General features: G+C 41.5%; 1 protein-coding gene and 1 long non-coding RNA gene across 2 annotated transcripts in view; one reads left to right on the top strand and one right to left on the bottom strand.

The window, feature by feature from the left end:
- The window catches only part of SORCS3 (sortilin related VPS10 domain containing receptor 3), a 403,927-nt gene that overhangs the window by 325,586 nt on the left and 58,000 nt on the right, over positions 1–20,341 (top strand). Inside the window, exons 12-14 of the mRNA XM_081191998.1 lie at positions 146–222; positions 4,597–4,688; positions 10,401–10,508. Of these exons, the coding sequence (XP_081048124.1) occupies positions 146–222; positions 4,597–4,688; positions 10,401–10,508 (277 nt within the window). The remainder of the gene's footprint in view (positions 1–145; positions 223–4,596; positions 4,689–10,400; positions 10,509–20,341) is intronic.
- LOC308585909 lies at positions 12,997–15,182 on the bottom strand. The gene is made up of 3 exons (XR_014007672.1): positions 15,000–15,182; positions 13,570–13,585; positions 12,997–13,138 (listed from the first exon to the last, which is right to left on the bottom strand). It is a non-coding gene; the product is annotated as an uncharacterized lncRNA (long non-coding RNA).

A 20,341-nucleotide genomic window follows, 5' to 3' on the forward strand; every position in this document is an offset into this window, starting at 1 on the left:
TCCACCTGCTCCACAGTCGTTTCCTATAATCTCTGGATTAAGGGCAGGGGAGTACTGCTTTCTGCAGTTGATTTGCTGAGGGAAAAGTGTGATTCCCCTCTAACCACACAGGAGCTTATTATATATGTGTCTGCTTGTATTTCAGGCAATGTGGGTCCAGAATTATCATACACAGATGTTGGCATGTTTGTTTCTTCAGATGGAGGAAACTCCTGGAGACAGGTAATTCCTATAGAGGTTTAAGGAACATCTGAATTTTCTGCAAATATATATATATATATATATATATATATATTGCTTTCGTAGATTTTCACGGGTACAGGAATGTAGGTTTTGGTGTCTTCGGGTGTCTTCCCGTGTAAGAGTTGGGGTGTCTAGGCGACGTTTCGACGAGGTCTCACTCGTCATCTTCAGGCTGGTGCTTTCGGCTTCTTGTTACTAGAACAGAGCAGGATCTCAGTGTTTGAGTTCCTATAAATACTGTTGAGGGGGTGTGGTGTATAGCCTCCAACGTTCTGGGCAGAGAGGAAGTTCCTAGGTTAATGTGCCTTTTCTTCTTTTGTTCATTAATTACTTGAGGGATATCTTGAGTGATTACTTGAGTGATATTCTGAGTACCACTTAGGAGGGTCATTAGGTGTGGATTAGTTGCTAAAGCTTTCGTGTCTTGACCTCTTGACCTTGTAAAGAGTTTTTCTGAGAAGATGGCTGTACTGCACTTAGTTGTGCTCTGGCTTGGCTTCGTGTATAGGGGCGAGCTGTGGTTTTGTGCCCTGTGCCAGCCAGATCTGTGTAGGGATTGCAGGGGGGTGCAGCATCCGGAGGTGCCACTATGGTTTGGCTACTGGATGGTGTCTGTAATTTATCTGTGGAGAGGGTCTGGGTTTGGGTCTGGTGTGGTTGATTGGAGATGGCGTTCTGTGTGCCTCTGGTTCTGGTGTCGGTTTTTGTGGGGAGGGCTAATTTCCAGATGTCTGGCAGGCGGGACGTGTCGTCACGCTTGTTCATGTTGTGAGGGTGTTTCTCTATCTCGATGGCTTCCATGATTATTCTCTTGTGGTGATGTTCCATGTTAAAGAGCAATTTGGAATCTGCAAAATTAATTTCGTGTCCTGTTTCTTTCATGTGTTGGTAAAGAGAGGAAGTTTTTTCTTCTTTTTTGACGGCATTCTTGTGTTCTGCGATACGTGCATTTATTCGTCTGTTTGTTTGTCCAATGTACGTGGCTGGGCAGACTTTGCAGGGTATTTCATAGACCCCTTGGTTTTCTAACTGGATTTTATCTTTTGGGTTTCTGAGGATATTGGCTATTTTTTGGTTGGTGCAAAAGGCTGTTTTGATATTGTGTTTATGGAGGATTTTGCTAATTTTATCTGTAGTGCCCTTGATATAAGGAAGGAGGGCCATGCCATTGTTTTCTTCTGTGTCTTGGTTTTTGGGGGGTGTTTCTTTTTGGATTAGCTTCGTAACCCTGTTTTGCTGGTATCCGTTGGCGATTAACACATTTGAGAGATACTGTAACTCAGTTGTCAAGTGGTCTTTGTCAGCCAGGCGTTTGGTTCTGGAGATGAGAGTCTTGGCTACGGAGTTTATTTGTGCAGGGTGGTGGTGTGATTGTGCATGTAAGTAGCGGTTGGTGTGTGTTTTTTTCCGGTAGATAGTGTGTCCTAGGGAGCCATCAGGTTTTTTGTAGATTAGGACGTCAAGGAAGGGAAGTTGGTTGTTGGCTTCTATTTCCATAGTGAATTGTATTTTGGGGTGTAGGCTGTTGAGATGTGTGAGGAAGCTATCTAGTTTTTCCTTCCCGTGTGGCCAAATTACAAAGGTGTCGTCAACATATCTGAGCCAAAGTTTGGGTTTGTGTTCTGACTTGTCTAAAGCATTGGTTTCAAAGTGTTCCATGTACAGATTTGCGATGACCGGTGAGAGGGGTGATCCCATAGGTGCTCCTTCTATCTGTTTGTATCTTTGTCCATTGTGGATGAAGTACGTGTTGGTTAGGCAGTGGTTGGTCAGGTCCAGGATGTATTCGGGGGGATTGTATTTGTTTTGAATGGCTGTCAAGGCTTCATTAATGGGCACTTGTGTGAAGAGAGATACAACATCGAAGCTCACAAGTAGGTCATCGGGATGTAGGTTTTGCTTCTTTATTGTTTCTATGAACTGGAAGGAGTTTGTAACGTGTGAAGCGATAGATTCTGCATAGGGCTGAAGTTGCTTAGCGAGAAATTTAGCGAGATTTTGTAGAGGTGAGCCTATGGAGCTGACTATTGGTCTGAGTGGTGTTCCTTCTTTGTGTATCTTGGGGAGACCGTAGAGTTTGGGGCATCTGGATGATTTTTCTCTGGGGATGATTCTTAGCTGGATTTCTTCACTGATAGGAGAGGCTTTTATTTTCCCACCACCTATCTGGAAAAAACCACCAAATCCAAAATAAAAGCCTCTCCTATCAGTGAAGAAATCCAGCTAAGAATCATCCCCAGAGAAAAATCATCCAGATGCCCCAAACTCTACGGTCTCCCCAAGATACACAAAGAAGGAACACCACTCAGACCAATAGTCAGCTCCATAGGCTCACCTCTACAAAATCTCGCTAAATTTCTCGCTAAGCAACTTCAGCCCTATGCAGAATCTATCGCTTCACACGTTACAAACTCCTTCCAGTTCATAGAAACAATAAAGAAGCAAAACCTACATCCCGATGACCTACTTGTGAGCTTCGATGTTGTATCTCTCTTCACACAAGTGCCCATTAATGAAGCCTTGACAGCCATTCAAAACAAATACAATCCCCCCGAATACATCCTGGACCTGACCAACCACTGCCTAACCAACACGTACTTCATCCACAATGGACAAAGATACAAACAGATAGAAGGAGCACCTATGGGATCACCCCTCTCACCGGTCATCGCAAATCTGTACATGGAACACTTTGAAACCAATGCTTTAGACAAGTCAGAACACAAACCCAAACTTTGGCTCAGATATGTTGACGACACCTTTGTAATTTGGCCACACGGGAAGGAAAAACTAGATAGCTTCCTCACACATCTCAACAGCCTACACCCCAAAATACAATTCACTATGGAAATAGAAGCCAACAACCAACTTCCCTTCCTTGACGTCCTAATCTACAAAAAACCTGATGGCTCCCTAGGACACACTATCTACCGGAAAAAAACACACACCAACCGCTACTTACATGCACAATCACACCACCACCCTGCACAAATAAACTCCGTAGCCAAGACTCTCATCTCCAGAACCAAACGCCTGGCTGACAAAGACCACTTGACAACTGAGTTACAGAATCTCTCAAATGTGTTAATCGCCAACGGATACCAGCAAAACAGGGTTACGAAGCTAATCCAAAAAGAAACACCCCCCAAAAACCAAGACACAGAAGAAAACAATGGCATGGCCCTCCTTCCTTATATCAAGGGCACTACAGATAAAATTAGCAAAATCCTCCATAAACACAATATCAAAACAGCCTTTTGCACCAACCAAAAAATAGCCAATATCCTCAGAAACCCAAAAGATAAAATCCAGTTAGAAAACCAAGGGGTCTATGAAATACCCTGCAAAGTCTGCCCAGCCACGTACATTGGACAAACAAACAGACGAATAAATGCACGTATCGCAGAACACAAGAATGCCGTCAAAAAAGAAGAAAAAACTTCCTCTCTTTACCAACACATGAAAGAAACAGGACACGAAATTAATTTTGCAGATTCCAAATTGCTCTTTAACATGGAACATCACCACAAGAGAATAATCATGGAAGCCATCGAGATAGAGAAACACCCTCACAACATGAACAAGCGTGACGACACGTCCCGCCTGCCAGACATCTGGAAATTAGCCCTCCCCACAAAAACCGACACCAGAACCAGAGGCACACAGAACGCCATCTCCAATCAACCACACCAGACCCAAACCCAGACCCTCTCCACAGATAAATTACAGACACCATCCAGTAGCCAAACCATAGTGGCACCTCCGGATGCTGCACCCCCCTGCAATCCCTACACAGATCTGGCTGGCACAGGGCACAAAACCACAGCTCGCCCCTATACACGAAGCCAAGCCAGAGCACAACTAAGTGCAGTACAGCCATCTTCTCAGAAAAACTCTTTACAAGGTCAAGAGGTCAAGACACGAAAGCTTTAGCAACTAATCCACACCTAATGACCCTCCTAAGTGGTACTCAGAATATCACTCAAGTAATCACTCAAGATATCCCTCAAGTAATTAATGAACAAAAGAAGAAAAGGCACATTAACCTAGGAACTTCCTCTCTGCCCAGAACGTTGGAGGCTATACACCACACCCCCTCAACAGTATTTATAGGAACTCAAACACTGAGATCCTGCTCTGTTCTAGTAACAAGAAGCCGAAAGCACCAGCCTGAAGATGACGAGTGAGACCTCGTCGAAACGTCGCCTAGACACCCCAACTCTTACACGGGAAGACACCCGAAGACACCAAAACCTATATATATATATATATATATATATATATAATGTTTCTAGTTATTTCATGGGTCTTGGAAGGACTCTACAATTCATGCTATATCTTACATAATTGCAGATCTTTGAGGAAGAGTACAATGTGTGGTTCCTTGACTGGGGTGGAGCACTTGTAGCCATGAAACATACATCAATGCCCATTGTCCATTTGTGGTAAGAATAATTTCTTTAACATATTCCTTAACAGAGGAGGTTTTCTTCTAATAGCAGGCTTTGAACTGACTCTTTCATGGTTCCTTCCACTGAATAACATTATCAGATGTTCTACTACTTGCTATAGCCCTTTCTTAAGAATATTTCTAAAAAAAAGAAAAATGATAGTGACTTGCTTAAAGGTACCTTAAAAATTTAACTGTTACTTATTAACACAGTTATGCCTTATATTCCTGATCTGAAAGGGTGAAAAGGCTGTTGAACAGCATTGAAGAACAATTGCATATTAAACAAATGACAATTAAAGCTAATTCCAGATAAGGAAGAGAAATTCCACAACCAGCATATTCTATTATTATTTGTTATTAATTTATTTGATTTATACACTTCCTTTCAAGAGTTTCCTAGGGCGGCTTACAAAAAGTTAAAATTGCATTAAAACAGGAGTTAGTCCCTCTATGTTTAATGGAGATGATTTCCTGGCGGATGTGCACAGGATTGCAACCTTAACTGAGTGGCATTAGAAAAAAAAGCAAGAGTTAACAGACAATATGCAATAGAACAGCCACACATCCCATCTATATATCAACTATGCCATTGCTCTTTGAAAAATCCTGTTTTGCCACAGTGTATAAATAGAATTTCTGTTGGTACTTACAATTATAACACTGCTGTCTGCAATATACATTGCACTGAGTTGTGCTTCTTCTAATGGACTGACCTGCTCCAGCTTCTGAAGCTGTTAATGGAGAAAATTGAAGGGAGAAGAGCTTTCAGGAACTGACATCTAAACACCCTGTGTGTGTTAATCAAAATAATCTTGCAGATGGACACTTGTGCCTCTCTGTACAAAATGAGGCATTATGGCTTTCATTCAAATAATAATACAGCTTTGCAGTAGTCACAATGTGGAGTTATTAATGAATAGTGCCCTTTAGCTTCTATCACTCATGGTGGGAGTGGTGGTCTTGGGGCTTTGAAAGAAGACAATGAACTTTAAACTGAAAGTTCAAACTTCATTTCTTCAAGCATTTGGTTTCCCATTATGGCTAGGGATGCTGGAGAAAATTGATCTTTCCAAGTTCCTATGCAAAATGACCTGATCAGCACCTCTCGGGTGAATGTGCAGATCAGAACTTCAATAGCCATCAGATTTTGTTCTTCACTGAATGTTGCAATGCTGTGTTGGGGATGGGAAAAGTTAAATGCATCAGCATACATATTTAACTACTTATTTTGAGGGGAAATGTACGTTTGAATATGTATTTTTGCTGAAAGGCATTTTTTTGGGGTGGGGAGTCACACACAGAATCAAATTACGAAATTAATTTTGGGAAATGGGAAAGTGGTAAGCAACAGATATAGACAAATTTGCATATTCTTAATTATGGGGTCTTTTGCTAAAGTGAAGAATTGCAATTTATTAAGTGATAACCAAAACCACCAGATTAAATAAAATATTTAAAGTCACTTCCAATGATATGCTATAATACCATTTTAGCATATTTTCAGTAGGGTTGATCTAAAAGAGCGTGGGGTGGGTGTGCTCACTCCACCATGAAGCTATTTCATTTTAGTGATCTTTGGTGGAAGACAAGGATTAAAATGGTCAGCTCTTTTAAAGTGGTAGGCAGAACAGTTTTCACTGTGTTTTGCTAAGAGAAGGAGACTGATCACAATTTCACACTGAATCTTTCTTTCTAGAGGAGTGCTGCTCTTTCAATGAAAGCTTTCTGTTCTCTGAAATGTTGCCTTTCAATGTAAAAAAGATGTGCATTAGCCCTGTTTTCCAATGTTATAGACATTTTCTTAGCTCCAAAGAAACTAACTGAATAACCAGCAATTTGTTCATTTGTTTTATTTTATTTATGAGCCTTCAAGAGCCTGCTTTTAAATAGCTGAACAAGATATAGATGTTAAAATAAAATCTATCCATCAATAAGCTGTCATGTTATACTGTCAAGCAGATTTAAAATTTCAGTTCCAAATCTAATTTTCAATTCATCTGTCTTTGGAATCTACCTAAATGCATTAACTGACTTGTTGCTCACTAATCAGTTGATTAGAGGGAAGGGATCTGCATGGTGCTTTTTTAATATAATGTATGCTGATGTTCAAGTATGTCATTAGAGGTTCCTGAGGATCCAATCTTTACAAATTCCTCTACATCATCACCTGATCCGCAACTCTCAGACAACTCTCAAAGATAATAGATCAGAACTTAGTTATCCATTAGACTTGGCTCTTCTCTGAATGTTGTGACCCAGTTCTTGGTAATTTAAACATATCAAAATACACATTTTCATTTATGAGAAAATACACATTTAATAAATATTTGCTTTAATGAATAAGAACATAAGAAGAGCCCTGCTGGATCAGACAAATGGCCCATCTAGACCAGCATCCTGTTTTCACAGTGGCTGTCTTGCCAAATGCAAGGAGGTTCTTTTAAAATGAGATTCAGAGGCAATACAAAACACAAGTGAGTGAGAAGATTAAAGATTTTATTCTAAATAGCAAGCAATATATCCATGACCAAGCAAGCACTTTGATCTGCCACTTAGAAGCCCTCAGGAAGTGGCAAAGTGACTCCCCCAGGTAGCCTCAGTTTGCACGGCCCTGCAGCCATCAGTCCATGCACGAGCTTCTCCAAACTCGGCCCAACACTATCTGAATTATAAATAGCCAACCGCCTGCATAGCTTGCCTGACTGCCTACGCCAGGCATAGGCAAACTTGGCCCTCCAGATGTTTTGGGACTACAACTCCCATCATCCCTAGCTAACAGGACCAGTTGTCAGGGGTGATGGGAACTGAAGTCCCAAAACAGCTGGAGGGCCGAGTTTGCCTATTCCTGGCCTATGTGCTACTAGCTACGTGCAGATTATTCATTAGCTATATCTCCCAATGGACTGCAAGAAGATCAAACCTATCCATTCTTAAGGAAATCAGCCCTGAGTTCTCACTGGAAGGACAGATCCTGAAGCTCCAATACTTTGGCCACCTCATGAGAAGAGAAGACGCCCTGGAAAAGACCCTGATGTTGGGAAAGATGGAGGGCACAAGGAGAAGGGGACGACAGAGGATGAGATGGTTGGATGCTGTTCTTGAAGCTACCAGCATGAGTTTGACCAAACTGCGGGAGGCAGTAGAAGACAGGAGTGCCTGGTGTGCTCTGGTCCATGGGGTCACGAAGGTACCAGCAATATGGCTTCCTTCCAACAGATTAGGACTAGGAAATTAAAGGCTGTTCTTCAGCCATCAAAGAGCTTAGAAAGAAGGGAACAAACAGGAGCAGGAATGATAACCATGTTAGAGCGCTATCTCATTGAAATACAGATTTCCAACCTTCCGGATAGATTGCCCGTACAGTGGCCAGCCACATGCCTGTGGGAAACCTGCAAGGAGGAGCTAAGCAGCAGAGTATTCTGCTCTCCTGCAGTTTCCAGCAACTGGTATTTAGAAGCATTACTGCCTCCAACTGTGGAGGCAGAGCAAAGCCTCCATCATGGCTAGTAGCCATGAATAGAATTATAATCTGTCTAATCATCTTTTAAAGCCATCCAGGTTGGTGACCTTCACTGCCTCCTGCAAAAGAGAGTTCCATAGTTTAACTATGCACCGGGTGACAAAGTACTTTCTTTTTTTCTGTCCCAAATATTCAAACATTCAGCTTCACTGGATGTCTATGAGTTCTAGCGTTATGAGAGAGGGAGGGTATATATGTAGGAATGGGATGGGATGGTTATTAGAGGTGAAAAAATATTTGAAAGAGACCGACCATATGTTGACAGGTCTGCCCAAGGCTTGATTCTATGAAAAATCCTCCACCATCAAGACTTTAAGACTTTGACTTGGCTTTTCTGGGATTTACAGAAGGATAGTGTGGATTCCACAGGGGCTTCTGCTTTTTGAATCCAAAACTCAGTGAAGACAGTTCTGCAGGGGGGAAAGAAATCTCATATCAAATATAGCCACGAACTACAGTGGAATAAGCAGAGTAAAATCCTACCCATTGTAAATAAGGATCAAACTTTGTGTGGTAGTTCTGTGTGGTTCCTCTTCAATTTTTTTTTAATCAAATGCAGCTCTGAAGGCTGCACTTGGGGGCATTTGTGTGAAGGGAGGGGTTTCTTAACTTTTTCCTCTCCCATTGTTTTCTCACCAAAAATCCCCCCCTCCGGTGTGTGTGTGTGTTTGTGTGTGTGAGGAATGGGGGTGGTGATATTGGAGCTGGATGAAAAGGGACTATGAAGCCTTTGCCTTGTTCCTCCTTTCCAAATTCCGACCTCTGAGGCCACATTTAATTTGTAAAAATAAGTAAATAAAAATGTCAGAGAAAACCTATTCACTAGACAATGAAAATGTGTAGTTTGTTCTTCCTTGTGCTCCATTCCTCCAACTATAACTAGGATAATTTCTATGTTTAATTCTGGAATTGGAATATGCATGGTTTGCCTCAGGCTCTACCTACTCCAATTTAGTGGCTTTCCCTCTTCTTTTATATTACTGGTGAGCTGATGTGCATTGATCAAACAGGAGAAAAATAATATTGATACTATTTTGCATAAGAGTGCATCAGGATTCTTTTTTGACATGTTTTTTGATGTGCATTTGTGCTCCTGTGCATATGCAAATAATCTTGATGCAATTATATTGACAGAAATAATCTTGCTGCAATTGTGCTGACTGTTTTTTCGCAGTAGCTTCTTAACATACACAAGTGCACATTCAGTCATATATACTGCCTTATCAGGTTTTCTAGTCTCTATCACTTTTGCATGTGCTCACTCATAAACTTATCTATTTCTGTACTAAAAAAAATCCCCACTTTTAATATGTTTTTGAAAACATATTTTAAAGCTCATCATCTTATCTGAAAATGCAGATTTCTAAATTCATTTTTCTTACACACACACACACACACTTTTGTTCATGTTTCTTTAAAACAAAAAACAAGAACTCTGTCTGAATATTTGTTTGTAGAACACGTTGTCCACAGGACCATAGATTGGTCCTGGAGGTGTGGGTTAAGTCAGGTCATAACAGAAAGCAGAAGATTGGATTCCTCAAGCATTCCTAGTTCAGCGATGTTTGACAAGATAATTCAATGTGTTGTATTCCCAGAACACTTTATTTATTTATTTTTGCTTGAGTTTTCATATTTCAGTCCGCATACATTCTTACTCGCAGAGTTGCAATACATTCACACTATGTTTCTTTCCTTTTTGAATAACGGTTGAAGTTTTAACTTTGTACCTAACACAATGCATATTTAAATCAAGATGAATTTTGCATAGAGTGTTCAAAATAGTAAATGTGGTAAAAATTTTGTGAGAACATAAAACCTGCCTTTGATTATTTTAAAAAAACCATTCGCCCCTGCAACAAACTAATAGGCAATAGTTGCCTGCACTTGCTGAAGTGACGTCTTCTGTTGCAGGGTCCAATTTCTCCTGATTGGAGCTAAGCCGGTATTCAATTTGGGCAGCACCATCCCTCTTTGACTTTGATAACTGTTCATGGCACGTTATTTCTTCAAAGTGCCTCAAAGCACAGCATTAATTAATAACAAGCCAAGGCAGTGAAGATTGGCGCCTGTTTATAAATCCAGCTATTGTCGCTCACCATCCTCAGAAGGTGCTTAATTACTTTGGAAATGGCTCCAGTGAAACCCTTTTATGTGCATTTATCTCCTCTCTCTCAATCCCAGGGTGAGTTTCGATGAAGGAAGGACTTGGAATAAATATGGCTTCACATCAAAACCTCTCTTTGTGGATGGGTCCCTCGTGGAGCCAGGCATAGAATCACAGATAATGACGTAAGTTGCAGAGTTGATCAAGGTGCCTTGGCAAGACAGTGGGTTTGTGCCTCTTTGGCTGGGTTCATTTCAGGGCGAGGCTGTCTGTATGCTGGCTCTTACGCTTCATTAATAATTGTATCCTCTCTCTCCCCAACCCCCAACAGCTTTGATAGTTGCACTTCTGTAGTACATTGTTTCCTTGGATGCCAGATCAAATGCATGCAATGCAGAAACAAGCTCCCCTTATTTACAGAACCGATCAAAGTCTAGGTCACCAGTTCTCTCTTATAAGCAGTGGCTAAACAATCTGATTTCTGTGGACATGCTCCTGATTTTCATGCTCACAGTAAATGGGAGTTTTAGTTTATCTCATCCATCTCATTTGTGCCTTGAACTTTGATTTTCAGTGCACAGTTTGAGGCATTTGTTTTGTCCTATAAGCCCTTAATAGCTCCAGATATTAAGCCCAACATTAGCCTTACCTGTAGGGATAAGGAGAAATTCAATTCAGTTTGCATTTTAAGTTTGCAATTCAAGTTTGCACTCACACTTTCCAACACAATATTGAAAGCAAAACACAGCCAACCTCTGAAATTCAATTTCCTCTGAATTTTGAAATGCAGTTCTCCAGCCAAGTAATGTGTATAATCATGCATATTGGTATACAAGAGTGAAATATAAATGTATATATTAGTGAAAGGAACATACAAAGATGCATCATTTTAGGGGAAAGTGTTTTGCAAAAATTTGATAATATGGCATAGATAATTAGGGGGAATTTACAATTAAAAGTTGGTGATTTTTCTTGAGGGCCTTAAAAAAATAATCAAAAACCTATGTAGAAATTTGAGAACTGAACTTAAGATTGGGGAAAAATGAGAAACCAAAATGGACAGATTTGCCCATTCCTATTCATCCATACTCACCTCTTGTCTGGACCTAAGAATATGTCTGAACAAGCTGTAGGACCTTTATTAGGCATTAGCTTTTTTATTAGTTTTATTAAATAAAGTTTATTAAACTTATTCATCACTTCACGTAGCCAAAAGGCATCCCAAAGCAAATAACAAGAAAAATAAAATACAATATTACATATCATTAAAGCAAGGCAAATAAACTAAAAGTGTTCATCCATGATACTCATCTACATCGAGAATGAACACTAGAAACAGCTACTGATATTTAGACCATTTATATTGTCCAAATGCTAATTTTTGATGTTTGATGTTTTATTGTGTTTTTAATATTCTGTTCCCCAGTGTTTTTAATATTCTGTTCCCCAGCCCAGAATGGCTGGGGAAACCCCTCCAGATGGGTGGGGTATAAATAATAATAATAATAATAATAATAATAATAATAATAATAATAATAAAAATAATAATAATTAATAACTAATAAATTTATTGGCCTGGCATTGAAAAGATGACAGTCATTAGCAAGCAAACTTCCATGGGGATAGCATTCCCTGACTGGAGGGCAGCCATGGAAAAGTCTATTGTCTTGTTACTCCCCTATAAATATCTCTTGGAGGGGTCACACAGAAAAGGGCATAGGATGTTGGTTCCAGGTTCTAGGGAGGCTCAGGTCCATATGCTGGATTGCTGCTGCAGCTGCCGCATCTACTCCTTCAGAACTTCTCTGGTCAATTTAATGTAGAATTATTGCTGCTTTCAGACTCTAAAAGAGTCATTGACAAGAACAGTGGGGAGATCTCTTTACATTAACCTGCTTGGACTACCAATTTCCTTTTCAAAAACTGTATTCTAGTGCAACAAGGTGAAGAAACTCTATGTTAAAATAAGTACGCTGTAGAAGCATGCCGTTTCTAGTACTAAGCCAATCTTACTACAGGGGAAAGGATTCAGCCAGCATATTTGGTAAAGGCAAACAGCTTATTTTAAAGTGACAAGCCATTAAGCTTTATCTTGGTTTGGCTACTTCACACCTGAGAGAGTGCAATGTGCTTAGATTCCTTATTATGTTGTTAGCAGTGGCTTCTCAGTTTGTCCAGTGGATAATGATATGTCAGCAGGAGACAAAGCTACGGTTTCACAAAATGGTCTGTTTCTCTTCCTCTTTTTTTGTTTGTAGGTATGTCAGGATTTTATTTCCAAGGAAATGTGGCTGCACTGGAAATGTGAAAACAGTCGTTATCTATAGCAAAATTGCTGTGTAGGTGGGTGGATGAGTGTTAGATATGGCATCTGGAAAAGAAAAACACACCCCAGCTTCTGCTTTCATAAAAATGATGTCAAGTGAAAGCCAGTGTTCTGGATGTGTGAGACAGAAGCCAGGGAGTATGGATAGCTATCAAAGGGAGCACTGAACAATCTACGTTGGGTAAATTTATTCTGTACACTCAGCATTTCCAGACAGCTGAAAACTTCCTAACCTAGGAGACATCATCATGTCAGTATAAAATAGCTGTATAAAATACAATATTTCCCTAGATTTAGCTTTCCCAAAATCTCACATCATGACAATAGTCTATTATTTCCCTACTGTAGCCAAGACTTAGCAATAAAGCAATTTATTTCCCCTCATCATAGTTCATTGGCAGTGCAGCTAACAGCCTTCTTGCTTTCGGTTCAGCTTCTTCTGTCTCTCAAGTCTAGATCCCCTGCAACATTCTCCATCTTGGCTTCTATCTTCTGATTTCTGATCCCTGTTGTACCCGGGTTACTCTTCCCCTTTCAGCTTCTTGAAATTTACCTTCTATGACTTTTTGAACCCTCTGGCAAGAGCAGGCTCTAAACAGAAAGCATCCATTCTACAACTGAGAACTGGCACAAAATGGCCGCAAAGTTCCATTCCTTCGCAGCATGTTTAGCATTAATGTGCTTTTGGGGGTGGGGGGTGTGCACCCCCCATTTCCATTTGCTTTGCAACCTCTTTTAAAGCCAAATACATGTACATAGATAATTAGCCTGTTGTACGATTAATTGCTCAAGCAATAACCTGAGGATTTATCTTGATACCAAACTATGATGGGTTTCCCCATATTGATGTAGAATGAATTACTGGCTAACTCTGTTCCAAATGCTTGGCTTCCCAAGCTTCATGATGAAGATAATCTTACGAGATGTTTCTGTTCCCTAAAGATAAAGCATTTCAGGCTGCAAACATAACTCTGTCTCAAACATGCTTTGATAAGAGACTACAAAGTGCACAATTGAGCTAGTCTAGATTTCAGTCCACAGTTCGGTTTTCAGGGCTATATGAGGCTGGACAACAGTGCCTGGCTCACGATTCAGAGGCTTAGCTCTCCTCTTTTCATTTTATCATTGAACCTTGAACCACTGAGTCCAGCTCTGTCCTTGGGATAGGCCCTAAAACACTAGGCAAGTGGACATAAGAATATGTTGCAGAGTGCAAGCCTTTTATTCTGCTATCAATGCCGTACCTGCTTTTGATCAGAATGGAAATGTCCCTTGTCAAGGCTGAGAGTCTGTCAGCCTTTCATGAACAAGAGTAAGCAAAGAAAAACACAAAAAACCCAGAAGAATAAATTTAAAAAAAAACACAAAGAAGGAATGATATGCTTGGGGGAAATTCCATTAAAAATTAATGCTCAGTTCCCTCTCTCTTCTCGTTCAGAGCTATTTTTCATGTAACCAGGAATCCTTTTGAAGCAAATGTCACACAAAGCTGTTTAGAACATTGGAGACACATTTTGGAAGAAGGCCCCCCCCCCCATTCTAAAGCCTTGATTTGTCGTTCAGCAAACTTATATTTTGATATTCCATTAATGTCTCTTCCCATCTTTCGTTCCTTTTTTTGCAGGCGCAACCAACTGACTAATCTGTAAATCCGGCCTGAATAGAGCACCCTTGTAATTATATGTTCAGCAGATTATGCCGCTAATTGCACTTGGCGTATTTGGTAGCTTGGAGATCACTCCTTGGCATGTCATTTGCTGTGTTTTCACACTCATGCCAACCCTTTAAGGAAAATGCCTCTTCCATTGTTATGCAGTTGAATGGCTATTTTCTAAACAGTTTCAGCACCTAGACAGAGATGGAATCAAGATCTTCTTTGTAGCTATTAAGATAAATTAGCATTCAGCATCTGGGTCTCTCCTGTCCATCTCATTTCCTTCACTTATTTTGAGAAGTCTCCTTCACAGCTAGGTGGGAAATCTTTCTCAGTGCATTTGTAGGCACTCCACTGAGAGAAGAGAACAATGCATCTCTCTCTCTCTCTCTCTCTCTCTCTCTCTCCTCTCCCTCTCCGTGTGTGTGTGTGGGGGGGTGTCTGGGTCTGGCTGGCTTTTTGTGACATTACTCACCATTGCAGTGTAATGGCTTCTATTTAATTGCTGCCTATGGCCACCATTTCTGTGCTGGGGCATCCATGACACACTGTTGGGTGTAATTCTGACTATCAGTGGTTCACACTTGGTAGAGCAATCTTCTATTGCTGCTAGGATATTCACCTGTAACTTGTTTATGTTTTTCCTGGGATGTCTGAAAGACAGTGAGAACAGTTTGAGGTGCTAATGTTACTGACCTGGGGCTAAGCGCCATTGAATTCATTGGGACTTGAATAGACATAATTAAGATTCAGACAGGTGGATACTTCTGTTCTTCTGAAGAGCCCCAGAAGGTTACTGGCATTAATTTCATAAAGACTTGCCCCTGGGGGGAAAAATGGGTCAGATTGTGGTTTGTAATGCAAAACGTGAGCGCAACAGAATGGGAGAAAGACTTTTCTTTAGCAGATAGACATCATGATAAAATTGACAACAGTTTACATCCATACTAGGCACCCATGAAAGCTCCCATTTGCCTAGCATGCTCAAGCATGTCTGTCATACTTGAGCACAGGTATGTCACAAGTGGAGAAACTGAGTGGTCTCTCTCACTGATGCATCTTTCTGTTTCCCACATCCTTCCCTCCCACTGTGCTGAGAACTAGGGCAGCAGAGGAAGTATGTACTGTAATCAGGGAAGGATTTGTGTGACCGCAGAGGTGAAGCATCCCCTGTCTCACTGTCTGCCGATGGGGAAAGGGTGCCCACCACTGCCATCTGGAATTGTTGAGGCAACTCAATACTCATTGCTTAGAGTCTGTGTACAGTCATACCTCGGGTTAAATGTGCTTCAAGTTGAGCGCTTTCAGGTTACGCTCCGCAGCAACCCGGAAGTAACGGAACACGTTACTTCCGAGTTTCGCCGCTTGCACATGCGCAGGCGGTCAAAATGATGTCACGCGCATGCGCGGAAGCAGCGAATCACAGCCCATGCACGCGCAGAAGCAGTTTGCATTTGCTTCTGGATGCGAACAGGGCTCCAGAACGGATCCCATTCGTATCCAGAGGTACCACTGTACTTCATGCTACTATTTTACCATCAGTTAATTTTCCCTTGTTTTGTTCTATGCAATAAACTAGCTGGATAAGGTTTTTTTTATATAATGCTGTAAATAAAGACTACAATGGGCAATTTAGAGATTGCTTTAGAAACATCTCCCGCTGTCCTCCAGATGCCTCTGAATAGGACTTGTTGAGAAAGAACGGTGGGAGACAGCTATTGCCTTTATGTCCTGCTTTTGAGCTTCCCAGAGACATCTAGTTATCCACCATGGGAAATAGGATGCTGGATGAATCATGCCTTATGCTTATATCATGGGCCTCCAATGATGGTGAAAACCAGTGTGTGTGAGGCTGATCCTTTCCTTATTTACTGTAGCCCTCACTGATTACTACATTGTGATGACAACAGAATCTTTGCCGACAGATTACACATATCTATATATACAGATGACATATGTTCTGACATACATGATGTGCATGATGACTTCAGATGAATTTCTTCCCTTGTTACTCTTTTAACCAGAGACCCTTTGCCATTCAGACAGTTCTAATGATCTAAGTGGATGAGGTAGAAGGCCACCCCACCTTTTCAGGCAGACCTTGTCTGGCCTAGCCACTCCACTTCCTTCTTTAAAATTCCTCCCTCATCAAGCACTGCCCAGATCAAATGATCAATGATCAATTCATCCAGTAATAATTTGGTGATAAATTTATCACATATGTGCATGTTTCTATTTGATGTCTACAGCTTTTACATGCTTAAGGAGTATCTGCAGTAGTCATTTCCCCCAAACCAGCTGTGGTTTGGCTTAGCATCTCATGTGTACCAAGCCACTATGTCTCTTCCTCCTTCCCCACCATATGACTTCTGCTTTGGTAAAACTTGCTTGCCTGAGCAACCTTAAATCACCCTTAGTCATGATGCATGGCGATGGTGTGGCTTCTTGTGGCTGCTGTGTTCATAGGGAGAATTCTGCCTCAGTATGGGCAGATGAAGTCCTGGTCCTTTTTGCTCAGTGATTCTAATTGTTATTATTTTGTGTGTGTGGTGGTGGTGATGGGTTTTTACATGATATCACAGAGGTTAGTTTGTTGACTGGCAGGAATCCATTAAAGACTAGCTTGTCTTTAATACCAGCTCACAACTTGTCCAGAATACATTAATTATTGTTTTATGTATAGTTTACTTCTATGAATATTTTTATGTTTCTCTCCATGCATCACTTCCCCCATAATTTTTAGCCTTATTTACTTTGCTGGAGTATATAGTCACTAAGTTGTACCCTCTACCCTCAAGATAACAATCTCGAGACCACTGTACAAATTAAATCAAATGATTGAAAGGCTTCTAAGTAGTTCTTCCAAGACTCTATTTATTGTTTAGTGAAAGAATTATGGAGTGTTTGGTTAGAAGATCTTCCTTTAAGCTGTCATCTTTCATCTTTTATGTCTCCTTTATTTCCACCCTCTTCTCCATGTGCATTATCTTGCCAATGATTAGATAATTTAACTCTGGCTCCCCTTCTACTCTCTCTCATTCCCAATCCGTGTCTGCTTCAATTAGGTCCTGGTTCTTTGACTTACTTTCCTGCCATCCAATTTCTCTTTAACCAGTGACCTCCGTGAACGCTAATTCTATCTAAACCCTAATAAAAAACAATCAGGAGGTTACACAGCCCATTAGGCTGGCTTCAGAGCTGTAATTCATGTTTTATTCATGTCCCAGCTTTCACCCTCCAACGATAAAGGCAAGCCTACTAGCTAAAGCTGTGCGCGCATGCATGTTTATCTGTTGCTTACTGTCTGCATCCATAACAGTGGTGCCTCTTCCTAATGTATACAGCTGCTTTATATTGAACCTGACCTGGAATCAACCTTGCAAGTATGGCATGGAGTACATCAAAGCAAATAGTGGGTGACTACTGAACTAGTGCTGTGTGGGTTAAACCACAGAGCCTAGGACTTGCCGATCAGAAGGTCGGCGGTTCGAATCCCTGCGACAGATGAGCTCCCGTTGCTCGGTCCCTGCTCCTGCCAACCTAGCAGTTCGAAAGCATGTCAAAGTGCAAGTAGATCAGTAGGTACTGCTCCAGCTGGAAGGTAAATGGCATTTCCATGCGCTGCTCTGGTTCGCCAGAAGTGGCTTAGTCATGCTGGCTCCCTCGGCCAATAAAGCGAGATGAGCGCCGCAGCCCCAGAGTTGGCCACGACTGGACCTAATAGTCAGGGGTCCCTTTACCTTTACTGAACTAGCAGAGCACAGAGACAAGCAGAAAAGAACCCAAGTCACTTGTGTAAGTGCGGACGCATCCACACTTCCACTTGGCCCACACTTCCTAGGCATGGGTCTGAGTAGTTTTTCCTTTGCACCACTTCTTTCCAGGGGAAAGTCCACTCTTTGGTGACGCATCAGAACAAATGGCAATCCGGGGAAAACCCCAATTTCCATTTGCTTCAACTGAGTGCTAAAGAGTGGTTTCCCCTGGGGATAAGCAGCAGGACCAGAGGAAGTGTGGATAAGCCTGTGTAGTGGTATATGAAGCATTGCGCAATGGTAGCTGCACATGTAGCTCAGTGCTCCCCTTTTCTGGGTTTAAATGGCTTTTAAGCAGGGCTGGCTCTGCTTTAGTTGGCTGCTTATGCTAGGTAACCTAGAAACCTAAAAATATTTTATTTTGGAACCTACTCAAAGCCCCAGAGGGGAATGCTTCAGATCCCAAGTGAAGTCTTCCCCCCCCCCCCGAAGCTTTGTATGTCTTTCCATTTACTACAGTGGGGGGAAATGGCTCTAATAGGTTGTATCCATCACAGGATTTCCATTTCTTCTGTTTCAGACGGTTGTGTTCCAGAGCTGAATTTTAGGGCACAAGGGAGGGACACGGGCTGGGAGGAGGACAGGTTCAGGAGATTTGTGCAGGTGGAGTCTGATGTTTGGGGTGTGTGTGTGTTTTTAACAGGACATCTTGTCCTCTCTGGTTACAGTCAAGTTTTTGATGATAAAGGATTAGAAGCATCCCAGAAATGCATTCTGTGAAATTCAAGGGGGTTAGATATCCATCAGCAAGACTTTCATTTCATGAGGCAAGTGTCAAGTGTTAATTCCCTAAAGATTAAGCATTAACTAAGCTCTGAACATCAGCATTTTATTTTGTCAGTCTTCCAGGTACACCTCTTTTCCAAACTTAATACAGTTTGTGACTGCCTTTGCTACCTGGTTGTGTAAATACTTAATAGCTGTTTAATAGCAGATAGTAACATCCACAGTTCAAAAGGAGAAAAAGGAGATAATGGGGATGGAGGCCCACCTGGTCCTAATGGAACTAATATGGTCCTAACCAACCATATTAGTACTACTGTTAATGTCTTAACAGCCAACTTAAGGTCCTCTTTAATAAAATTAAAATTATGTATATTTTGTCATGTATAAGGCAGTGTTGTAAGATAAAATGTTTTAATTTTGGTTTATCCACTGAACTTTGGCAAGTGATCTGCAGGCAGATGTGAATTAGCCCTTAGAAGTCCAAGTTATCTTTTCCCACTCCCCCCCCCCTGCAAAGTTCCTACTATGTATGGGATAACACAGGGGCAGAGGGGCTCGTCAACCTGAAAAAGTATCCCATCTAGGAGAACAAAAACTGTGATCCTAAACCTCTGCTGCCTTGCAGGATATCTTCTGGAGAAGAAAAGGCTAAGGAGTAAACCCTAAATACATCTGGAGTGGAGTCCCTAAGGCAGTTGGGTGGCGTCTTGTACGCCTCCTTCCAGCAACTCCTGCAGCCGAGCTGGTGCCAAATGTATTGCTCTGCTTTCCCTTGGACCACATCAGCGAGGCCAAGATGGGGTCTTGCTGTCTGGGCAGCCAGGACCTCCATACACACTGCCCAGGCTTGTGCCCTGAGGTGGTTACTTCAGTGCTGCAACCACAGCAGTTTGACTTCACTCATGGAAGCATACCCCATTTTCTTTTGAGACAGATGGGTGCCCACACAGGACACAATAAATGAGAACTACTTCAGCATTTTAGTATTGGATTATGTGTCCTTTCTGCTTACCTCTGATAGTATTCCTCCATAGTTCACATTATAATTTATCTGCTCAGACCCCCCCCCCCGAGTGCAATAATGCCTCTGTTGATGGTTTTGTGGACTTGCAGAATACAGGCCAACTGTCTATTCGCACAGTTGCTCCTGGGCATCATCTCCTACAGCTTTGTCACCACCGTTGATTTAGAGGGGACATGAAGCGGCTCAAGTTGGAAGGGAGATAACTAGAACACAGATGGCGCTTGAGCTTGACTTGCTACAAAATGGACAGATTGCATCACAGAACATTTTTTTAAAAAGAAAACAAAAGATAATGCAGTGGCAGTAAGAAAGATATACTTTTCCTTTGTTGCCGTTGCTTCTCTAAATTGTATTCCAGGTGGTAAATGACCTAGTAAACTTGGACTGCCTCTACTTTGAGATTGAGCCATTTGTTGCCTGCTGTGATTAGTCTGCTACTCTCTTTACGGACTGAACCACACAAACTCAGTTCA

Source organism: Podarcis bocagei, assembly GCF_964188305.1.
Source record: "Podarcis bocagei genome assembly, chromosome: 4".
Taxonomy (NCBI): domain Eukaryota; kingdom Metazoa; phylum Chordata; class Lepidosauria; order Squamata; family Lacertidae; genus Podarcis; species Podarcis bocagei.